A 22,740-nucleotide genomic window follows, 5' to 3' on the forward strand; every position below is an offset into this window, starting at 1 on the left:
AATCCGCAATTACTTTTTGGGCAACCAATATATCGGCCCTATTTTGTTATTAATTTTTTCTATTTAATAGTCATCCAATTATTTTCCATTTCTTGTAAATGTCATCCCATTGTGCAAGATATACGGAAACCAACTCTTATTAAATGTTTGAAATCAATTCATTATCAATGATTTATTAACTTAAAGTCCCGCTTAACTAATAAGCGCATGAAAATTACACATGTACATCTAATAAATATGTAAATAATATACGTTTACTTTTAAATATTATATGGATAAGTTACTTAAAGGCAATGAGAAACACACACGACAAACAGAAAGTCTTATGTTAAGAGAATTGACAGAATTGTTCATAGAAGTTTGAAGATGACTGTTTGCTAAGGAATATTATCATAACTCTAAAGTCTCTAATTCTAGTTGTAGCACTAAGCGATAAGTGCTATGGAGCTAATGGTGAATAATGCAACCCCATCATAGGGTTTCTTTTTTCTCTCTCTCTCTCTCTCTCTCGAAATTAATTCAAATTAATCCATTGATCCAAGGGTATTTTGGTAAATATGCGATCCATGAAATTTCTTATGACCAAGGTGAGTTTGGTGCGCAGAGCTGGTTTCATTTCCTTCAGTAGCTCTTGGGCATTGGAATTGATGAACAAATTCAAGGCAGCCTCTGTAGAGGAAAAAAGACGAGAAAGACAATGAGCATAGAGTTGTATTCATTAGTTTTCTAGTTGTTTTCGACACTTACGTATAACCGCATTGCCATTGGCTATATTGTCCACACCCATTTGTATGTCCTTGACATTGAAATCCATTTTCACCATTTCAGTGGTCAAATAAGTGCGACCATCTTGCCCCTCATGGGGTTGGGCCTTGAAATAGATTTTCGCTTTGACACCCTCTGCAATTAAACGTTTTTGTTTTAATGATGAGTTTAGTTGCAAATCATGGCTGACAAGAACAAGACGAAATCACAAACTCCATACTGGTTTCCGTCGCATGTCAGCCAACAATGATCACTTACCATATTCGCCCCAGTATTCACCGGCACCAGATGCTTTGACCAAAATTAAAACACCGCTTGAGCGATATTGTGCTCTAACCTTGATGCGTGGTATCTCACAGGTCATTTGGAATTGCAATGATTCCAAATCGGATCTGCAACAGAACGTATAAGAAAAAAAAAATTGCATCAATTTATTGGTGGCAAAAATTGAAACAAGTTTTTAATTGAGGCAAAAATATTGTGTTGTTGTTGTTGCTGTTTTCTTGCAATAATTCTGTCACAGGAATTACACAATATGATCTTATCTACTAGAAAGAGTCAGTTTTGGCTATTATCTCATATATCTTGTAGATAAACCAGTTTGAAATATCTCAAAGAGTAACAAAAAATCTACCTTGAAAAGGGTGTTGTAAATAGGATTAAAAGGAAAAAATTAGATAATTTTTTAAATAAAGTTTTGTTAAGAGAAAAATTTTAATGGAATTATATCTTTGAGAATATTTGTAATGAAATTATTAAAATTTTTTTCCGGGGAAAAGTTTTGCAAATTTTTTAAAAGATCGGTTGATAAATGTGCTCACAAAGTGAGCTATATTTAAATCTAAACAATTCAGAATACCGCCTTCTGCAAAGGGATACTGTTGGTCGTTCCGCCAGACGGTAAAATCTGGAATTCCGCTCTCAGGAACAGTAAAATGATACTGTTGCTCATTCTGTCAGACATGTCGATCCGGAGTAAAATGCTCAGAAAGAGCAAAGCAATACAACATTTCACACGAAAGGATGTTGTAGCCCTACACACTGCACTAAGAGGCGACAGTATCCAGAATACCGAGCTCTACAGCTTTAAAGGGATAAGGTTGCCTATTCTACCAGACGTGAAGATCACAAACACCGCGCCCAATAACAGAAAAGGACATGTCGTGTCGCGCTGAGAGGCGACAGGATCTGGAAAACCGCGATCCTAGAATAACATAAGATACTGTTGCTCATTCTGTCAGACGTGCAGATCCTAAGTAACGTGCTCAGGAAGAGCAAAGAAATACAACATCTCGCACATAGATACGCCAAGTTTAACAAAGTCGGGCAGAAGAACGACGACAGGATATTATGGCCAGCACTGAGTGGCGACAGGATGCGGAATACCACGCTCTAAAATAACAAAGGGATAAAGTAACCCATTCGCCACACTTGCAGATCACGAATACCGTGCTCAGGAACAGAAAAAGAATATAACGTTTCACACACAGAGATGCTCCGAATAACAAGGGGTTAAGGTTGCCCATTCTACCAGACTTGAAGATCACGAATACCGCGCTAAGGACAGAAAAGGAATACAACGTCTCTCGCACAAAGACACCAAGATGAACTGTATGGTGCAGAAGAACGACGAAAGGATGCTGTAGCGCACGCTTTGATACCGCACAAAGGGATAAAGCAGCAATAATGTGGCCCATTCTACCAGACATTAAGATCACGAATTTCGCGTTTAGGAAATGCATAAGGATACTGCAGCCCATTCTGTCAGGCGTGACGATCACGAATTCCGAGCTCAGGAAAAGCCAAGGCATACTGTTGCCCATTCTGGAGGAATAACGAATTCCGAGTAGAATGCGAAAAAACAACGTCTGGATGCGCTGAGAGGCTACAGTATCTAGAATACCGCACTCTAGAAGAGCTAAGGGATAGTCAAAATCCAGAATATCGAATTCAAGAACAGCAAAGGGATACTGTCCACCATTCTGGCAGACGTGCAGATGCTGAGAATAGTGCTCGGGAATAGCAAAGGGATACAGTATTCAGACACAAAAGAGGGCCACGATGAAGAATATCATATCAGAGAGAATATCGTGCAGATCCTGAGAATAGTGCTCGGGATTAGCAAAGGGATACAGCATCCAGACACAAAAGAAGACCACGATGAAGAATATCAAGCAGAAGAACGAAGACTGGATACTGCAGCCCGGGCTCTCAGAGGCGGCTTAATCACGGATACCGTTCTCAGGTGTAGCAGATGGATATACTTGCCCTTCTTATAATCCGGAATATCGAAATCATTCCGAAAGACTATGTGGTGTTGTATTCAGCAGAATAATGGCAAAGGCATACAGCATTTCACACACTAGGACTTCACAATGAAGAGTACCGAGCAGAAAAACGATTACAGCGCGGGCTAAGCTGAGAGACGACTTGACCAGCATTGCTGTTCTCAGTGACAACAATAGATACATACATTTTGGCAAATAACAAAATCCAGAATAACGCGCTCATGAACTGTTGATAATGTAGTTCGCACAGAGAGACAATAGGATCCGGAATACTGAACTCTAAATCAGCAAAGCGATACTGGTGCCCATTCTGGGAAACGTCGAAATCTAGAATATCGCACTCAGGAACTGCCTATTCTGGCAGACGTTAATTTTCCCTATTTCGAGTTCAGGTACAGCAAAAAGTTTCTGTTGCCCATTCTACCAGACGTGTAGATCCTGAATTCCGCAATCAGGAACAGCAAAGGAAAACAGGATCTGATACACGAAGGCACCAAGATGAAAGGTATCTAGCGTTATAACGACGATTGGCTGCAGTGGCTAGCGCTGAGAGGTGACATGATCCGTAATACAGGACTGTAGAACAGCAAAAGGATACTGTTGGCCATTCTGCCAAATTTTCAATACCGCGCTCGGGAGAACAGCAAAGGGATTTTGTTGCCCATTCTGTCAGATGTCCATATCCTTAATACCGCGCACTCAAGAACAGCAGATAATGAAGCCGCGCCGAGAGGCGACGAGATCCGATATTACTACACTCTAGAACATCAAAGGGTTACTTTTGGCAATTCAGGCTGAAATGAAGAATAACGCACTAAGAGCAACAAAGGAATACAACATCTTACATAAGAAGACGCCAAGTTGAAGAGAACAGTGCGGAAGAACGATGACATGAGAGGTGACAGGATCCGGAATACCGCACTCTTGAACAGCAAAGGATAATGTTGTTGATTTTATAGTAAATAGATACTGTTGACCATTCTGGGAAACATTCTGTCAGATGTTAAGAGCCTTAATACCGCGCACTCAAGAACAGCAGATAATGTAGCCGCGCTGAGAGGCGACGATATCTGGAATACCACACACTAGAACAGCAAAGAGTTACTGTTGACTATTTTGGAAGACGTCAAAATGCAGAATAACACACTCGCCCGCGCTGAGAGATGACAGGATCGGGAATACCGTACTCTAGAACAGCAAAGGGCTACTGTTGCCGACAGACGTGCAGATTCTTAATACCGCGCTAAGGAACAGCAAGGAGATACTGTTTTCCTTCCTGCCAGATGTATAGATCCTGAATACCGTGCTTAGAAACAGCAAAGGAATGCAACATCTCACACCCAAAGACGCCATGATGAAGAGTACAGTGCGAAAGAACGGGGAATTGATACTGTGACCCGCGCTGAGTGCCGACAGGATCCGAAATACTGCACTGACAAAGACGACATGATAAAAGTGCGAAAGAACGGCGGATGCTGTAGGTCGCGCTGAGCATCGACAGGATCTGAAATACCTCACTCTTGAATAGCAAATGGATATTGTTGATCATTTTGGGAGACGTCAAAATCCAGAATATCGCATTCAGGAACAGCATAGGGATACTGTTGCCTATTCTGCCAGATGTGAAGATACCGATTTCCATGCACAGGAACAGCAAAGGACACAAATTTGCCAAGATTAAGAGTATAGTGCGGATGAAAAACTCGCTCAGGAATAGCAAAGGAATACAACATCTCACACATAAAGACGCCATGATGGAGACCACAGTACGGAAGAACGGATATTGTTGACAATTCTGGGATACGTCAAAATCCTGAATATCGCATTCAGGAACAGCATAGGGATACTGTTGCTTAAATGGAGCAATAGGGCAACTAATGGAGATCAAATTTTCCAACGTCATTCTCAAAAGTCCCACTACATTATGGATAAAATTTTCCAAACACACCGTTGGGATGGGATGTTCGTAGACCCCACATAGAACAGAGTTGTCATGCAAACCCATTGACGATAGGTTAGGTTAGGTCGAAAAGAGGGTGCAGATACTAATATGCCCCATGCCACTATAGACATACACCTAAGCCAGTAATCGGCTTGTTGTGCTTTCTAAAAACCAAAAAGTAACTTCGAAAAAGAAAATTTTATGGTAGGAATTCCGTATTACTTAGAAAATCCTTAATTGTTTTCCATACCACTCCCCTAAGTTGGTTCATGTCTGGTATAGTGTCCCCACCTAAGTATCGGTGTCTGTGAGCCGCGAAGCCGGGCAGTGACATAGGAAATGCTCCATCGTCTCATCATCTTCCCCATATGCCCTGCACAGGTTACCACTTGCCGCACCGATTTTGCATAAGTGAGCTCGTAGTCCTGTATGTCCGGTTATGACCTCCTTCTTACTTCCTTTTAGTAATAACCTAGTCCTCTCACGATCCAGATCACCCCATAGGATTTTCGCCGTCCTACTGACTGTTACGCTGTTCTACAGTATTACATGTGCGTTGGTCGCCTACGCCCTTAACTCGTATTGCGTCGACCCGAAAGGCTTCGGGTTAACTAAGTTTATCGACGGCAGTCCTCTGGCCTTCACTGCCAAATCGTCTGCCCTTTTATTTCCCCTTACTCCGTTATGGTCCGGCAACCAAACGATGCGGATTGTGTCATCCTCAGAGAAGGCGTTAATCTCCTTCTTACACTGCAAGACTATTCGTGACGTTACCCTCCTGTGGTCATTTTACTGTCCATAAAGATGTTCACACTCGACGTCCTCGCGTTAATACTACACCACCTCACGCATTCCGTGATCGCCCAGATCTCTGCCTGTAGGAACGTATTATGGTCAGGTAGTCTAAAAAAGATCTCAGTACCTGTGTTCTCAATGTAGACCCCCAGACCCACTCTGTCACCTAGCTTTGATCCATCCGTGTAACATGATCTTCACAGAAGGCAATGCTAGGGTTCGGTCAATCCAAGACTATGCCGCTGGCAGCAGAGCCTCACACTCGACCCCAAGAGGGAAACCTCTTCCCTTCCTTCCAGGTTTCCTATCGTCGCCGCGATTATACCGCAATGGTATGAGCTAGCCCTCATCCTCAATTCATTCGTCTCAGGTATACGATCGGAAACCTCTTCCCTTTCTTCCAGGTTGCCTATCGTCGCCGCGATCAGCCAGAATTCTTCATTCTGGCTGCCTCACATTTAATCTGTATGTCAATGGTTCGGATATCTAGAATAGTCTCCAGTGCCCTAGTGGGCGTGGTCCTCATAGCTTCGCTTATGCCAAGACAACATGTTTTCTAAACTAACGTAGCACTTTTTCTCCATAACAGTCCACCAAACTATTGAAACGTAAGCAAGTATTTGTCTAATCACGCTTCTGTAGAGCCAGTGGACTATCCTCGGATTCAGGGCTCATTTCGAGGCTACATAGCCCGTGTACATAGTACCCAACATCTGTGAGCCTTCACAGTGCGCTCCTGAATGTGACACTTCCAATTAAGTTTCCAATTCAAGATCACTCCTAAGTGTTTGACCTTGTCGGATATCGAAATCGTTTTATTGAGGAAATGTGGTGCGTCAAATTGGCCCACCTTCGTCTTTCTCGTGAACAGCCATATTTCTGTCTTCTCTGGGTAAACATTGAGACCCCTGGGTCTAGCCCAGTCATATGCCATATGCAAGACCCTTTCGGCTCTTCTGCATAGCTGGTTCCGGTCCTTACCCCTAAGATGTATTATAACATTGTCTGCGTAGTAGACGGGTTCAAATCCCTCCTCAGTCAGCATCCGTAATAGGTCATTCTCTGGGTAGCCCAGTCAAATGCCATATGCAAGACCCATTCGGCCCATTTGCATAGCTCGTTCGGATCCTTACCCCTTAGAAGTATTATAACAACGTCTGCGTAGCAGGCGGGTTCAAATCCCTCCTCAGTCAGCATCCGTAATAGGTCATTAATGGTGGTCACCCATAGAAGTGGCGATAAAATGCCCCCCTGTGGCGTGCCTTCTGCTACTTCCTCCCTTATATTTATGTCATGGACCTGCAATTTATCCACATGTTGCTTAGCATATGGTTTATCCAGTCTCCGGAATGTTATTACCAAATATTTTCGGTACAGGCGTAACGAACAAGTCAAGGTAGCTTGCGGAAGCTATAACCGCCCACAAGAGTCACGGGGCATGTATGCAAACGAAGATGTTAGGAAAAATTTATTTAAGATTATTAAAATTTTTTTTAAGGGAATTTTTTTATATTTAAGAATTTTTTCGTATGTTAAAAACGAAAAATTTTTTACTTTTTGTCAAACCATTTGGTTACCTCTCTCGTTTAGTGTTGCCAAATGGTGGTAATTGCAAATTTTGCCCATGAACATTCCACTAAGGAACTGGGGCAAACTTCTCACATATCAATGAGTGCAGTGCCATTTAAGTTTTAAGCTCAATGATAAGGGACCTCCTTTTTATAGCAGAGTCCGAACGGCGTGCCGAGTGCGACATCTCTTTGAAGTGAACTGGGGCAAACTTCTCACATATCAATGAGTGCAGTGCGATTTAAGTTTTAAGCTCAATGATAAGGGACCTCCTTTTTATAGCCGAGTCCGAACGGCGTGCCGAGTGCGACATCTCTTTGAAGTGAAGTTTTACATGGCATAGTACCTCACAAATGTTGGGAGGGGAAAACCACCGTTTGAAAATTTTTTCTGTTGGTCTCGCTAGAATTCGAACCCAGGCGTTCAGCGTCATAGGCGGACATGCTAACCTCTGCGCTACGGTGGCCTCCAAAATACGAGATGGTGGTAATACTATATCTATTGTAATATGTCAAATATCTCACTGGCCAACTTGGAAGTTGTCTTTTCCGATTATAAAAGTCACATGTTGCATTGGCCTTTGCCTATGGCACCACACCAACGAAGTGGTAACTAAAGACAGAATCAACTAGACCTACTTGAGAGCATGTTTGAACATTTTCGTCTTGTATGTCAAGCCATTCCATTGGATGGTGTCAGTAACAAATTCCAATTTGAGTGTACCTTGGCCAAATGTGTGATTGCCGATAACATAGCAACGTTGCATGCGGCATCGAGTTGACATGCAACAATTTGGCTAACACCTTCAAGGTCGTTGCAAAAGAATCGATAGTTTGTCGTCTGTGTGCCGTCCCCATAGCTTGCAAGGAACAAGTTTGGTGTGTTATGATAACACTTGATATTAATATTAATTTTGTTTTTTTGGGGAGTAAAACTTGAATTTGTTGTATGGCAATTTCGCAGATAAGTTACGTGCCAGTCGAAACGTTGGCAGCCTTAGAAAATGTTCAAGGCGGAGTAAAGATTCAAAATTGTAGATGGAGTTTTATTTCCACCACCATAGGGTAGGTGGTATTGTGTTATGGCCATTAAGTTTGTACACCTCAGCAAAATATTGACTTGCTGGCCGCATAAATTTTGACTGAAGATTGGGAAATTGATGTATGAAGCAGCAAGTTTTGTTTAATATTTTGTGAGGAACCAGAATCATTATTTGAATTGAAATTAGTGTTACAAATGCTCCCCGTGATTGATAGTGTACCTAGTTCGATGCCTCAGATATTCTTTCGAACACGTGGAGTTAAAAGGGTCCTTGTGAATCTCGACGTTAATAAATCTCCGGGCCCGGACGGTATATCTACACTTGTCCTTTGTAAGTGTTCTTCGACGCTTGCTCATCCACTACGCAACCTTTTCAACCTTGCTTACCGTGCGGGAGTTTTCCCAGCGCGTTGGAAGGTTGCAAACGTTCAAACCATCCCCAAAAAAGGTGGGGCGAACAATCCTGCGAATTACCGGCCAATTGCCATATGCTCCGTGCTCTCCAAGGTTATGTAGAGTATGGTTAACCATCATCTTGTCAGATACTTAGAGTCCAATGGCCTTCTTAGCGACCGACAGTATGGGTTCCGCAGAAATCGATCTACGGGAGACCTAATGGCATTTTTGTCGGAACGATGGAGTCGCTCTATCCACCAGTTTGGTGAGAGTAAGGTCGTGACTCTGGATATCTCCAAGGCATTTGATAGGGTCTAGAACGGTGCACTTTTATCAAAGCTTGTCGCTTTTGGAGTCGGTAATAACTTCGTTCGATTTATATCGAGCTCTCTAGGAGATCGCACCATACGAGTTGTTGTAGATGGGTTCTCATCAGATGAGTATATATTGACCGCAGGTGTTCAACAAGGCTCTGTCCTTTCTCCTTCCCTTTTTATACCCTCCACCATAGGATGGGGGTATACTAATTTCGTCATTCTGTTTGTAACTACTCGAAATATTCGTCTGAGACCCCATAAAGTATATATATTCTTGATTCTCGCGACATTTTATGTCGATCTAGCCATGTCCGTCCGTCTGTCTGTCGAAAGCACGCTAACTTCTGAAGGAGTAAAGCTAGCCGCTTGAAATTTTGCACAAATACTTTTTATTAGTGTAGGTCGGTTAGTATTGTAAATGGGCCATATCGGTTCATGTTTTGATATAGCTGCCATATAAACCGATCTTGGGTCTTGACTTCTTGAGAGGGCGCAACTCTCATCCGATTTGACTGAAATTTTGCACATGGTGTTTTAGTATCACTTCTAACTGCTGTGTTAAGTATGGTTCAAATCGGTCCATAACCTGGTATAGCTGTCATATAAACCGATCTTGGGTCTTGACTTCTTGAGCCTCTAGAGGACACAATTCTTATCCAACAACTGTTCAAATCGGCCCATAACCTGGTATAGCTGCCATATAAACCGATCTTGGGTCTTGACTTCTTGAGCCTCTAGAGGGTGCAACTCTTATCCGATTGGAATAAAATTTTGCACGGCGTGTTTTGTTATGATATCAACAACAACTGTGCCAAGTATGATTCTATTCGGTTCATAACCTGATATAGCTGCCATATAAACCGATGTGGGATCTTGACTTCTTGAGCCTCTAGAGGTCGCAATTCTTATCCGATTTGCTTGAAATTTTGTACGACGGATTCTCTCATGACCATCAACATACGTGTTTATTATGGTCTGAATCGGTCTATAGCCCGATACAGCTCCCATATAAATCGATCTCTCTATTTGACTTCTTGAGCCCCCAAAGGACGCAATTCTTATTCGAATTGGCTGACATTTTACACAGGTCTCTAACAAATAATTTAATTGTGGTCTAAACCGGATCATATGCTGATATCGCTCTAATAGCGGAGCAAATCTTTTCTTATATCATTTTTTGCCTAAGAAGAGATGCCGGGAAAAGAACTCGACAAATGCGCTCCATGGTGGAGGGTATAAAAGATTCGGCCCGGCCGAACTTTGCACGCTTTTACTTTTTCTTATTTTCATTGACGATCTATTGGGTCAGATTTCGAATCCAGTCTACTCATTTGCCGATGACAGTAGTCTGTGTCATTCATATTTATTTGAACATAGGCCCAGTCCTCAAGAAATTGTGGTCAGGAGGCGCATTATGGATGAGACGCTCTCCCAAGATTTGTGGGCCATTTCCGAGTGGGGTAGAATGAACAGAGTAAGCTTTAACGCACAGAAGACGCAGTGCTGTTTCTTGTCTCACAAGCGATTCAATGACCCACTTCAATCGTCGATATCTATCGACGGCATAGATATTGAACAGTCAGATACTCTTGATGTTCTGGGCATGAAGATACAATGTGATGTCCGCTGGTCAAAATACGTATTCGAAGTGTCGAAAGAAGCATTCAAATGTTTGGGCTTTCTTAAGCGGTGCAAGAAATATTTCACCTCTTCTGATCTTCTCAATATCTATACTACCTACATCAGGCCGAGGATGGAATACAACTCTCATATATGGGCAGGAGCTTCAAAATCATCCTTGGAGCTACTTGACCGGGTTCAACGGAGAGCGATGATGGTGATTGGGTACAGTAGGGTATTCAACTCTATTGCTTCTCTTGCACATCGTCGGAATATGGGTAGCGTTGTATTGCTCTATCGTTATCTTCATGGCGTGTGTTCCAGGGATATACTTTACTTACATTAATTGGCTATGACAGAATACTTGTTTCACTAGCCGAACGTAGTATGGCGTTCCAAGCGCCTCGATCTTCTGCGCTCATTTTAAAATCTCTGACACCAAGTTTCGAGGTGTCTCCCACAACTTGATCTTTCCATTGGGCTTTTGGTCTTCCCGGTTTGCTGGAGCTTATTCATCCATTCTGATAACATGACCTAGCCAACGCAGCCATTGTATTTTGATGCGTGTAACTATGCTATCGTCGTCATATAGCTCATACAGCTCGTGGTTCATACGTCGCCTATATTCTCCGTTAACGCAAACTGGTCCATATATTTTACGAAGAATCTTTCTCTCAAATACTCCAAGTACTGCCTCATCTGCTTTCACAAGTACCCATGCTTCAGAACCATATAACAGCACGGGTAGTATCAGTGTCTTGTATAATGTATTCTTCGTCTGTCGAGAGGTGGCCTTGTTTCTAAACTTTTTACTTACTCCAAAGTAGCATCTGTTTGCCAGTATTATTCTTCGCTTAATCTCAAAACTGGTGTCATTCGTTTCGGTTACGGCGGTGCCGAGGTAGATAAAGTTACTGACTGTCTCAAAGTTGTGGTTCCCAACTTTCTCCATTTTCTTTATCTGCTCGGTTGTACAAGCCGTTTTGGGAGTTGAAACCATCCATTTCGTTTTATCTCCTTTTACTGCCAGACCCATTTTCACTGACTCTCTTTCGATTCTTTCAAAGGCTGCAATTACTACTTTCGGTGATCGACCTATGATATCGATGTCGTCGGCATAGGCGAGTAGTATGTGTTCTCTTGTGATTAGTGTGCCATATCTATTCACATCTGCATCTCGTATAATCTTCTCCAGCAGGATATTAAAGAGATCACCGGATAGGCTGTCTCCTTGTCTGAAACCTCGTTTGATATTAAATGGTTTGGAGAGATTCTTTCCTATCTTACTGAGGAACGCGTATTAGCAAGTGTCATCCTGCAGAGTCTTATTAATATTGCAGGGATACCAAACTCAGACATAGCTTGAAATACTTTTGAACGTAAAGGAGTATCGAAGGCGGCTTTGTAGTCAACAAAGAGATGGTAGGTGTTGATTTGTCCTTCTTGGGTCTTTTCCAGGATTTGGCTCAGTGTGAATATCTGGTCGAGGGTGGATTTACCAGGTCTAAAGCCGCATTGATGGAGGCCACCATAGCGCAGAGGTTAGCATGTCTGCCTATGACGCTGAACGCCTGGGTTCGAATCCTGGCGAGACCATCAGAAAAGAATTTTCTGCGGTGGTTTTCCCCTCCTAATGCTGGAAACATTTGTGAGGTACTATGCCATGTAAAACTTCTCTCCAAAGAGGTGTCGCCCTGCGGCACGCCGTTCGGACTCGGCTATAAATGGGAGACCCCTTATCATTGAGCCTAAACTTGAATCGGACTGCACTCATTGATATGTGAGAAGTTTGCCCCTGTTCCTTAGTGGAATGTTCATGGGCAAAATTTGCAAAGCCGCATTGATTGGGCCCAATTATCTCATTGACTTTAGGTTTTAATCTTTCACACAATACGCTCGAGAGTATCTTGTATGCGGGGGGAGGAAACTTATTCCTCTATAGTTGGCACATTACGTCTTGTCTCCTTTCTTGTGTACGGGACATAGTATGCTGAGGTTCCAATCATCGGGTATGCGTTCTTCCAGGGATATTTGTCATCTTATTTCTGACGTTAGGATGTTCTCCAGGAATACAAGACTTGCCAGGAACTCACACCCGTATGTAATTGATTGGTCAGTCGACCAAACCATGCATTACCTAGATAATTAATTTTTCGCCCGAGCATTCGTATATGGAATCGACTTCCGGCTAATGTCTTTCCCAACGACATTGACGTTCAGAAATTTTAGACTTATATCAATAAACACTACTCTCTCTTTGCCCCCTCCAACCCTTAACTTTCCTAATTGACAACGCAATGCACTGCATATATAGGGGACATCCCCTGCGTGCTAGTTACGAGAAAAAAAAAACAAGTAAAAGCGTGCTAAGTTCGGCCGGGCCGAATCTTATATACCCTCCACCATCGATCGCATTTGTCGAGTTCTTTTCCCGGGGTTTCTTCCTAGGCAAAAAAAGGATAAAAGAAAAGATATGCTCTGCTATTAGAGCGATATCAAGATATTAAATTATATGTTGGAGACCTGTGTAAAATGTCAGCCAATTCGAATAAGAATTGCACCCTTTGGGGGCTCAAGAAGTAAATAGAGAGATCGATTTATATGGGAGCTGTATCAGGCTATAGACCGATTCAGACAATAATAAACACGTATGTTGATGGTCATGAGAGGATCCGTCATACAAAATTTCAGGCAAATCTGATAATAATTGTTACCTCTAGAGGCTCAAGAAGTCAAGGTACCAGATTGGTTTATATGGCAGCTATATCAGGTTATGAACAGATTTGAACCTTATTTGACACAGTTGTTGAAAGTAAGAATAAAATACGTCATGCAAAATTTCAGCCAAATCCGATAGAAATTGCGCCCTCTAGTGACTTCAGAAGTCAAGTTCCCAGATCTGTTTATATGACAGCTATACCAGGTTATTAACCGATTTGAACCGTACTTAGCACAGTTGTTGGATATCATAACAAAATACTTCGTGCAAAAATTCATTCAAATCGGATAACAATTGCGCCCTCTAGAAGCTTAAGAAGTCAAGACCCAAGATCCGTTTGTATGGCAGCTATATCAGGTTATGGACTGATTTGAACCATACATTGCACAGTTGTTGGATATCATAACAAAACACGTCGTGCAAAATTTCATCCCAATCGGATAAGTATTGCGCCCTCTAGAGGCTCCAGAAGTCAAGACCCAAGATCGGTTTGTATGGCAGCTATATCAGGTTATGGACTGATTTGAACCATACTTTTTACAGTTGTTGGATATCATAACAAAACACGTCGTGCAAAATTTCATTCCAATCGGATAAGTACTGCGCCCTCTAGAGGCTCCAGAAGTCAAGACCCAAGATCGGTTTGTATGGCAGCTATATCAGGTTATGGACTGATTTGAACCATACTTTGCACAGTTGTTGGATATCATAACAAAACACGTCGTGCAAAATTTCATCCCAATCGGATAAGAATTGCGCCCTCTAGAAGCTTAAGAAGTCAAGACCCAAGATCGGTTTGTATGGCAGCTATATCAGGTTATGGACTGATTTGAACCATACATTGCACAGTTGTTGGATATCATAACAAAACACGTCGTGCAAAAATTCATTCAAATCGGATAACAATTGCGCCCTCTAGAAGCTTAAGAAGTCAAGACCCAAGATCGGTTTGTATGGCAGCTATATCAGGTTATGGACTGATTTGAACCATACATTGCACAGTTGTTGGATATCATAACAAAACACGTCGTGCAAAATTTCATCCCAATCGGATAAGTATTGCGCCCTCTAGAGGCTCCAGAAGTCAAGACCCAAGATCGGTTTGTATGGCAGCTATATCAGGTTATGGACTGATTTGAACCATACTTTGCACAGTTGTTGGATATCATAACAAAACACGTCGTGCAAAATTTCATCCCAATCGGATAAGTATTGCGCCCATTAGAGGCTCAAGAAGTCAAGACCCAAGATCGGTTTGTATGGCAGCTATATCAGGTTATGGACCGATTTGAACCATACTTGGCACAGTTGTTGGATATCATATTAGAACACGTCGTGCAAAATTTCATTCCAATCCGATAAGTATTGCGCCCTATAGAGGCTCAAGAAGTCAAGACCCAAGATCGGTTTATATGGCAGCTATATCAGGTTATGAACCGATTTTAACCATACTTGGCACAGTTATTGAATATCATAACAAAACACGTCGTGCAAAATTTCATTCCAATCGGATAAGAATTGCGCCCTCTAGAGGCTCAAGAAGTCAAAACCCAAGATCGGTTTATATGGCAGCTATATCAAAACAAGGATCGATATGGCCCATTTACAATCCCAACCGACCTACGTATTTGTGCAAAATTTCAAGGGGCTAGCTTTACTCCTTTGAAAGTTAGCGTGCTTTCGACAGACAGACCGACGGACATGGCTAGATCGACATAAAATGTCCGACGATCAAGAATATATAGACTTTATGGAGTCTGAGATGAATATTTCGAGGTGTTGATGTTGATGACGAAATTAGTATACCCCCATCCTATGGTAGAGGGTATAAAAAAATTGGGAGTAGAATATGAATTTTTGGGGGTTTTGATCTACTGATCTAATACCATCACCTTAACTTAGAATTTTCCAATCGTTAGATTATCATAACTCTATGGCAACTTTTTATCAAAATTTCGAAACTGGCGACATTTAAATTTTGTAAATTTTTTTTGCTAGTCTACTTACCTCACATTGGTCACCGTCATATTGCTAACACCGAATGCCTGAATATTGCGGAACAGCGCCCTATAACCATCGGGCCCTGAGCCCAGCGCTATGCCAATTTCATCGATATCAACGGGTTCGATCTTCATTGAAAGGCAATAAGGAAGAGGGAGGGAAATTACATTACAACCATGTAAAATATATATAAAAATGTGTCTCTCGTTTACAAACCTCATAAATTTCCAATTCTGGTATGCCTTGTCTCAGGAAATGCACCAATTTGTTGCCACTGTCACGTAAACATTCGTTAATGTATTGTTCATCGCGGGGACACTGCTGTAGGTAATAGGCTGGAAATGAAAATATGAAAAACAAAAAATCGTTAAAAAATAAAAAAAAAAAAAATAATTGTAATTGCAGAGTCATTAAAATTCCATATCTGCATTAAAGAAATAAAGTTTTTAACATCTCAAAATGATTGTCTCTCTGGTGAGGTATAAATTAATAATTTTTTATAACATAAAAACCAAAATCCTCACATAAGCTTGGCATTATCATTGTGAGCAAATTGTTTTTCAACTTTAAAAACCCTCAAGCCATTAACTGTTTGCGCCTGCGTTTTGTGGGTGAATAACCGAGGAAGAAATTTTTCTTCAAACTCTTTTATTTCATATTGAAAAATGGTGGTGGTGACGGTGGTGTAAAGAAATGCAACGGCATGTCTTAATTCGCGCCATAGCCGTTATTTTCTGTCTCATGGCCCACCATTCCGAAGTGAAGTAAAGGTAACAACAATAATGTCCAGCAATCGCGTGGTTGTTAAATGCTTTTATTGCTTATGACCATTTGCATAAAACGTTTAAAGCATTTCAATATGTTTTATGAAATTCACTTTGGGGGCTAGGTTAATGAGTAATCAGTTCACGTAAGATATGACACTCGTTCAACAATCTCCCTTTACTCTGATGAACAATTCATTGATCCGTTATAATGATGAGGAAATTGTTTTTGACTACAAGGATTTTTATAGTATAAACTAGTATTTTAAAATGTTCAAAAATTAAACAAATCATATAATGAAGAAATGCTTGTCCTAATTTTAAAGAATCGAGTCAAAAACAAAGCGAATTTTTAAACTTTTTATGAAACATTTTTTTTGGTGAAAAATATTTTCTTTGATATTTAGGATCTTTTATACCCACCACCATAGGATTAGGGTATACTAATTTCTTCTTTATGTAACACCTCGAAATATTGATCTGGGACCCCTTAAAGTATATATATTCTGGATCGTCTCGACATTCTGATACGATCTAGACATGTCCGTCCGTCCGTCTGTCGAAATCACGATAGCGGTCGAACGCATAAAGCTAGCCGCTTGAAATTTTTACACAGATACTTAATATTGATATAGGTCATTGTGGATTGCAAATGGGCCATATCGGTTCAGATTTAGATATATCTTATATATAAAATTCAATTTGTGTTTGTTTGTTTTAGCTTGAAAGGAAACATAGGCTATATAATTTTTTGATATCGGGAGGAGGATTTTTTACTACCAAAAATAAAATTGGACCGATCAGGACAATATGGGATTCAAATGAAAGGTATTCAAGAGTAGAGTACAAATCCCATAATAAAAGTTGGGTTCAAGTACCTGGGGGGCCGCCCCAGCCCCAAAACCCCCGCAAAATAGGTTATATAATTTTTTGATATCTGGAGGAGGGCGGGCCCTACCCCTTACCCCAAAAATACTACCCAAAAATTAAAGTGTACCGATCGGGACAATATGGGATTCAAATGAAAGGTATTCAAGAGTAGAGTACGAATCCCATAATAAAAGTTGAGTCCAAGTACCTGGGAAGCCGCCCCAGCACCAAAACCCCCGCAAAATAGTTTATATAATTTTTTGATATCTGGAGGAGGGCGGGCCCTACCCCTTACCCCTAAAGTACTACCAAAAAATAAAAGTGGACTGAAACATAGGCTATATAATTTTTTGATATCGGGAGGGGGGCGGGCCCTCCTCCTAACCCCTAAAGTACTACCAAAAAATAAAAGTGAACCGATTGGGACAATGTGGGATTCAAATGAAAGGTATTCAAGAGTAGATTACGAATCCCATAATAAAAGTTGGGTCAAAGTACCTGGTGGGCCGCCCCAGCCCCAAAACTCCCGCAACATAGGCTATATAATTTTTTGATATCGGGAGGGGGGCGGGCCCTCTCCCTTACCACAAAAGTACTACCCAAAAATAAAAGTGGACCGATCGGGACAAAATAGAGGATTCAAATAAAATGTAATCAAGAGTAGAGTACGAATATCATAGTAAAAGTTGGGTCCAAGTACCTGGGGAGCCGCCCCAGCCCCAAAACCCACGCAAAATAGGTTTATTTGACGATCATGACAATACTGGACTCAAATGAAAGATATTCGGGAGTAGATTACGAATATGGTCAGGAAGTAGGAATAGGCTTTATAATTTATTGATAAAGGAAGGGGATGGACCCTACCCCTTATGTCCCAAAAATACCACCCAAAATAAAAAATGAACCGATAAGGACAATATGAGTATCAAATGAAAAGTATGCGGCAGTAGATAACGAATCTAGCATACAAATTCATATCGAAATATAGGGGGTCACCCCAGACCCACAAAAACGCCCAAAATGGGCACATTAGCCAATCACGAATATATGGGGCTTGGTGTGTTTGTTCCATATAGGCTGAAAAACGGCAGAACCAATTTTCCCAAAATATCGCATATTGTGTAGATTGGTGTGGAAGGAAACATAGGCTATATTTGTCGGTATCGGAAGGGGGACGAACCCTCCCCCTTATACCAAAAACAAAACCCAAAATCAAAAGTGGGCAGATCGGGACAATATAGGCATCAAATGAAAGGTATTGGAGAGTAGAATACGAATATGTTATTAAAATTTGAGTCGAAGTACCCATCGTATTTAGGCCACCGTAGCGCAGAGGTAAGCATGTCCGCTTATGACGCTGAACGCCTGGATTCAAATCCTGGCGAGACCATTATAAAATTTTCAGCGGAAGTTATCCCCTCCTAATGCGGGTGACATTTGTGAGGTACTATGCCATGTTAAAACTTCTCCTCAAAAGAGGTGTCGCACTGTGGCACGGCGTTTGGACGCGGCTATAAAAAGAAGGTCCCTTATCATTGAGCTTAAGCTTGAATCGGACTGCACTCTTTGATATGTGAGAAGTTTGCCACTGTTCCTCAATGGAATGTTCATGGGAAAAATTTGCAAATTTGCAAAGAACCCATCGGTAACCACCCCAACCCCAAAACTCCCCCAAACAGACATATTGGACGTTCATTTCGGGAATAGATTTTCATAGATTGCGTACGTTTGTCTGGAAGTAAACATAGGCTATATAATATTTAGAAATCGGGTGGAGGCGGACCCACCCTTACCACAAAAACGCCACCCATATCCGAAAGTGGTCCGTTGGAAACAATAAGGATATCAAATGAAAGGTATTGACCAGAAAACGAATATGGTATTTAAATTTGGGTCCAAGTACTCAGCGGGCCCCAACCCCAAAACTCCTCTAAAAAGATATATTCGAAGTTCATGTCAATATGGGACTCAAATGAAAAGTATTAGACAGTAGATTACAAATATGGCATAAAACATTTGATCCAAGTAATGGGAGGTCGCCCACCCCCAAATACCCTCAAAAGGTCATATTAGCCGAATATTGTTATATGGGACTCCTAAAGATACGTCAAATGGATTAGTTATAACAATATGGGACTCAAATGAAAAGTATTTGAGAGTAGAAAATGAATTTGATATCCAATTTTGGAGCCAATTGTTTTGGGATAAGCCCTTAAACACCCCCTAAACTGAAATTGATTTCCGTTGGGAATAAAGAACGAATTTGATATCTATTTTCAGTGCAAAGTGCCGGTAGCCGCCCCAGTCCAAAAACACTCTTCAAACGTTTCATATTTACCGGCTAGAGCAATATGGGGCTCAAATTAAAGGGATTTGGTAGTGCAGCACGAATTTGATATTCATATTTGAGTCGAAATTTCTGAGGTGCCATTCCTCCCTAAAAGGAAATTCTCATTGTCCTAATTATTAAAAACACTAGAAACCTAGCAGGGGCAATCTTCTCACACATCAAGTTTAAACTCAATGATAAGGACCTTATATATGGGAGCTATACCCAAATCTAAACCGATTTTTTCCAATTTCAACAGGCTTCGTCTCTACGCTAAAAGAAAGCTATGTGCCAAATTTGAAGACTATTGGTTGAAAATTGCGACCTGTTACCAATGTGTACACAATTTGTACACAAATTAACATGGACAGACGGACAGACACACAGACAGACGGACATAGTTAAATTGAACCAGAAAGTGATTCTGAGTCGATAGGTATACTTATCAATGGGTCTATCTCCCTTCCTTCTGGGTGTTACAAACAAATGCACTAAGTTATAATACCCTGTACCACAGTGGTGGTGTAGAGTATAATTAGAAATTTTCTATGCGTAGTTAGTATTTTGTATACTCTCACCCTAAAATGTTGGTCAAAGACATTGAAAAGCAAAGAAATAGATCGATCTGGCAATTTTGAACGAATAAACGAACGAATATATTCCAAATACTTCTTAAAGGTGTAGCTCAGTTGGTATTATACACGCTGAAATCGTACAAGTTTGGATCAAGTGCCCATAACAGTAATGTTTCCATTTGAATTTTGAAAGCTATGAGCATTTCTTATGCGAATTGGATTATCTTATTTTTTTATACCCTCCACCATGGGATGGGGGTATACTTATTTCGTCATTCCGTTTGTAATTGATCGAAATATTCGTCTGAGACCCCATAAAGTATATATATTCTTGAGTCGAACTAACCATGTCCGTCCGTCCCTCTGTCTGTCTGTCGAAAGCACGCTAACTTTCGAAGAAATAAAGCTAGCCGCTTGAAATTTTGCACAAATAATTTTTATTAGTGTATGTTGTAAATGGGCCAAATCAGTCCATGTTTTGATATAGCTGCCATATAAACCGATCTTGGGTCTTGATTTCTTGAGCCTCTAGAGGGCGCAATTCTCTTCCGATTTGACTTAAACTTTGCACGTGGTGTTTTAGTACCACTACCAATAACTGCACTAAGTATGGTTAAAATCGGTTTTTTTCAGCCTCTAGAGGGCGCGATTCTCGTCCGTTTCGACTGAAATTTTGCACGTAGTGTTGTGGTATCACTTTCATCAACTTTGCTTAGTATGATTCAAATCGGTTTATAATCTGGTATAGCTGTCACATAAACCGATTTTGGGTCTTGACTTCTTGAGCCTCTAGAGGGCGTAATTCTCGTCCGATTTGACTGAAATTTTGCACGTAGTGTTGTGGTATGACTACCAACAACTGTGCTAAGAATAGTTCAAATCGATTCATAACCTGATATGGCTTCCATATAAACCGATCTTGGGTCTTGACTTCTTAAGCTTTTAGAGGGCGCAACTCTTATCTGATTTGGCTGAAATTTTGCACGTGGTGTTTTAGTGTCACTTCCAACCACTATGGTGAGTTCGGTTTAAATCGGTTAATAACCTGGTATAGCTGCCATATAAACCGATCTTGGATCTTAACTTCTTGAGCCGCTAGATGGCGCAATTCTCATCCGATTTGGCTGAAATTTTGCATGAGGTGTTTTGTTATGACATCCACAAAACTGTGCTAAATATGGTGCAAATCGGTTCATAACCTGATATAGCTGCCATATAAACCGAACTGGGATCTTGACTTCGTCAGCGACTAGAGGGCGCAATTCATATCCGATTTGGCTGAAATTTTACATGAGGTGTTTTGTTATGACTTCCAAAAAACTGTGCTAAGTGTGGTGTAAATCCGTTCATAACCGAATAAAACTGCCATATAAACCGATCTGGGATCATGAATTATTATCTGATTTGGCTGTAATTTTGTACAACGGCTTCTCCTTTCATGACCTTCAACATACATGTGAAATATGGTCTCAATCGATCTATAGCTTGATACAGCTCCCATATAAACCGATCTTCCGATTTTGCTTCTTGAGCCCTACAAAGTGCAATTCTAAATCGAATGGACTGAAGTATTACACAATGACTTAAAGAATGTTAAGCATTCAATGCATTTATGGTCCAAATCGGACTATATTTTGATATAGCTCCAATAGTATAACAATTCTTATCCATTATTCCTTGTTTGCCTAAAAAGAGATACCGCGCAAAGAACTCGACAAATGCTAACCATGGTGGAGGGTATATAAGATACGTCCCTGCCGAACTTAGCACGCTTTTACCCGTTTGAATTTACGATTTCCCATAGTCCAAAGCGGATTACCATATAAATCGATCTTTCCACTTCTTTAGCTCCCAATTCTTTTTAGTTTTCTCCAATATTTAGCATGCCAAGAATGATTCTAATAACCAGATATAGCTCTCCATATATGACATTTTCCCTCGTTTTCGCTTAACATCTCTTTCGCCTTGATCTATAAAATCTTCATAACACTTCAAAGGTCAATAACAGTTGAATCATACACAAAAAATAAAAAAAAAAATAATGTTGATAAAAAATTTCGAAAACTTACGTTGTTGAGCCCGCACCGTGGAACAGCATAGCAATGACGTAAGAACAATTAGCACGATTTTGAACATTTTCTCCAAATTATTCGATACCACTCACAATAACAAAGAGAGTCAGAGAGATGAAAGTAAAAGTTTCCTATGAGTTTCAAAGAAAGCCTTTGTTCGATTTGAGAGCAAATGGTTAAACGCCAAACATTGAACAGCTCCCGGCTTTCTTCGTAAGCGTAAAATAAAAATCCAACGTACTCAAAAGATAATAAAAACACCCAAAAATTACAGCGAAAGTCTTCGAAAAAAAAAATCGACTAAATATGTAAATATTGAATGTGATGGACGTTGGTTTATGGCTACTCCTTCTTTAAAAAATAATTTCACTTTAGCTGGCGCCGAGTTTGAGTACCGTTTGACCAATGATTTTTGAAATTTCAAACTTGAACTGGGTCACGACACTGTTTTAACGTATGATTGTAGTTTCAAAATATTTTTTTAAGGCTGTTGATGGATTACAAGATAAGCCCTTTTTATGATTTGGTTCTTTTGTTTTTATTAAACTCGTTTTATTTATTCTCTCTTTTTATTTTAAAGAAATTCTTCTGTTTTTACACTTTTGCGGACGAATTACGATCTTCCAACGATGAGGTACAACTTTCACGCGCTTCACTTTACAAATGACTCGAAATGT

At 40.7% G+C, this 22,740-nt stretch overlaps 1 protein-coding gene across 1 annotated transcript; it reads right to left on the reverse strand.

The window, feature by feature from the left end:
* Positions 1 to 494: 494 nt before the first annotated feature.
* LOC106081089 (circadian clock-controlled protein daywake) lies at positions 495 to 22,740 on the reverse strand. The gene is made up of 6 exons (XM_013242811.2): positions 22,061 to 22,740; positions 15,670 to 15,788; positions 15,460 to 15,581; positions 1,024 to 1,157; positions 748 to 900; positions 495 to 669 (listed from the first exon to the last, which is right to left on the reverse strand). Exons 1-6 carry the CDS (start codon positions 22,125 to 22,127, stop codon positions 515 to 517), a joined length of 750 nt encoding a protein of 249 aa, XP_013098265.1. The 5' UTR covers positions 22,128 to 22,740; the 3' UTR covers positions 495 to 514.

This window comes from Stomoxys calcitrans, chromosome 2 (genome assembly GCF_963082655.1).
Source record: "Stomoxys calcitrans chromosome 2, idStoCalc2.1, whole genome shotgun sequence".
Classification (NCBI taxonomy): Eukaryota; Metazoa; Arthropoda; class Insecta; order Diptera; family Muscidae; genus Stomoxys; species Stomoxys calcitrans.

Excerpts from the sequence above, each read along its gene's own strand:
- LOC106081089 (XM_013242811.2), bottom strand. The coding sequence starts at position 22,127 with ATGTTCAAAATCGTGCTAATTGTTCTTACGTCATTGCTATGCTGTTCC. Across the intron at positions 15,582-15,669 it reads CAGAATTGGAAATTTATGAG|ATCGAACCCGTTGATATCGA; the intron begins GTTTGTAAACGA and ends CTTTCAATGAAG. Across the intron at positions 1,158-15,459 it reads ATGACGGTGACCAATGTGAG|ATCCGATTTGGAATCATTGC; the intron begins GTAAGTAGACTA and ends GTTCTGTTGCAG.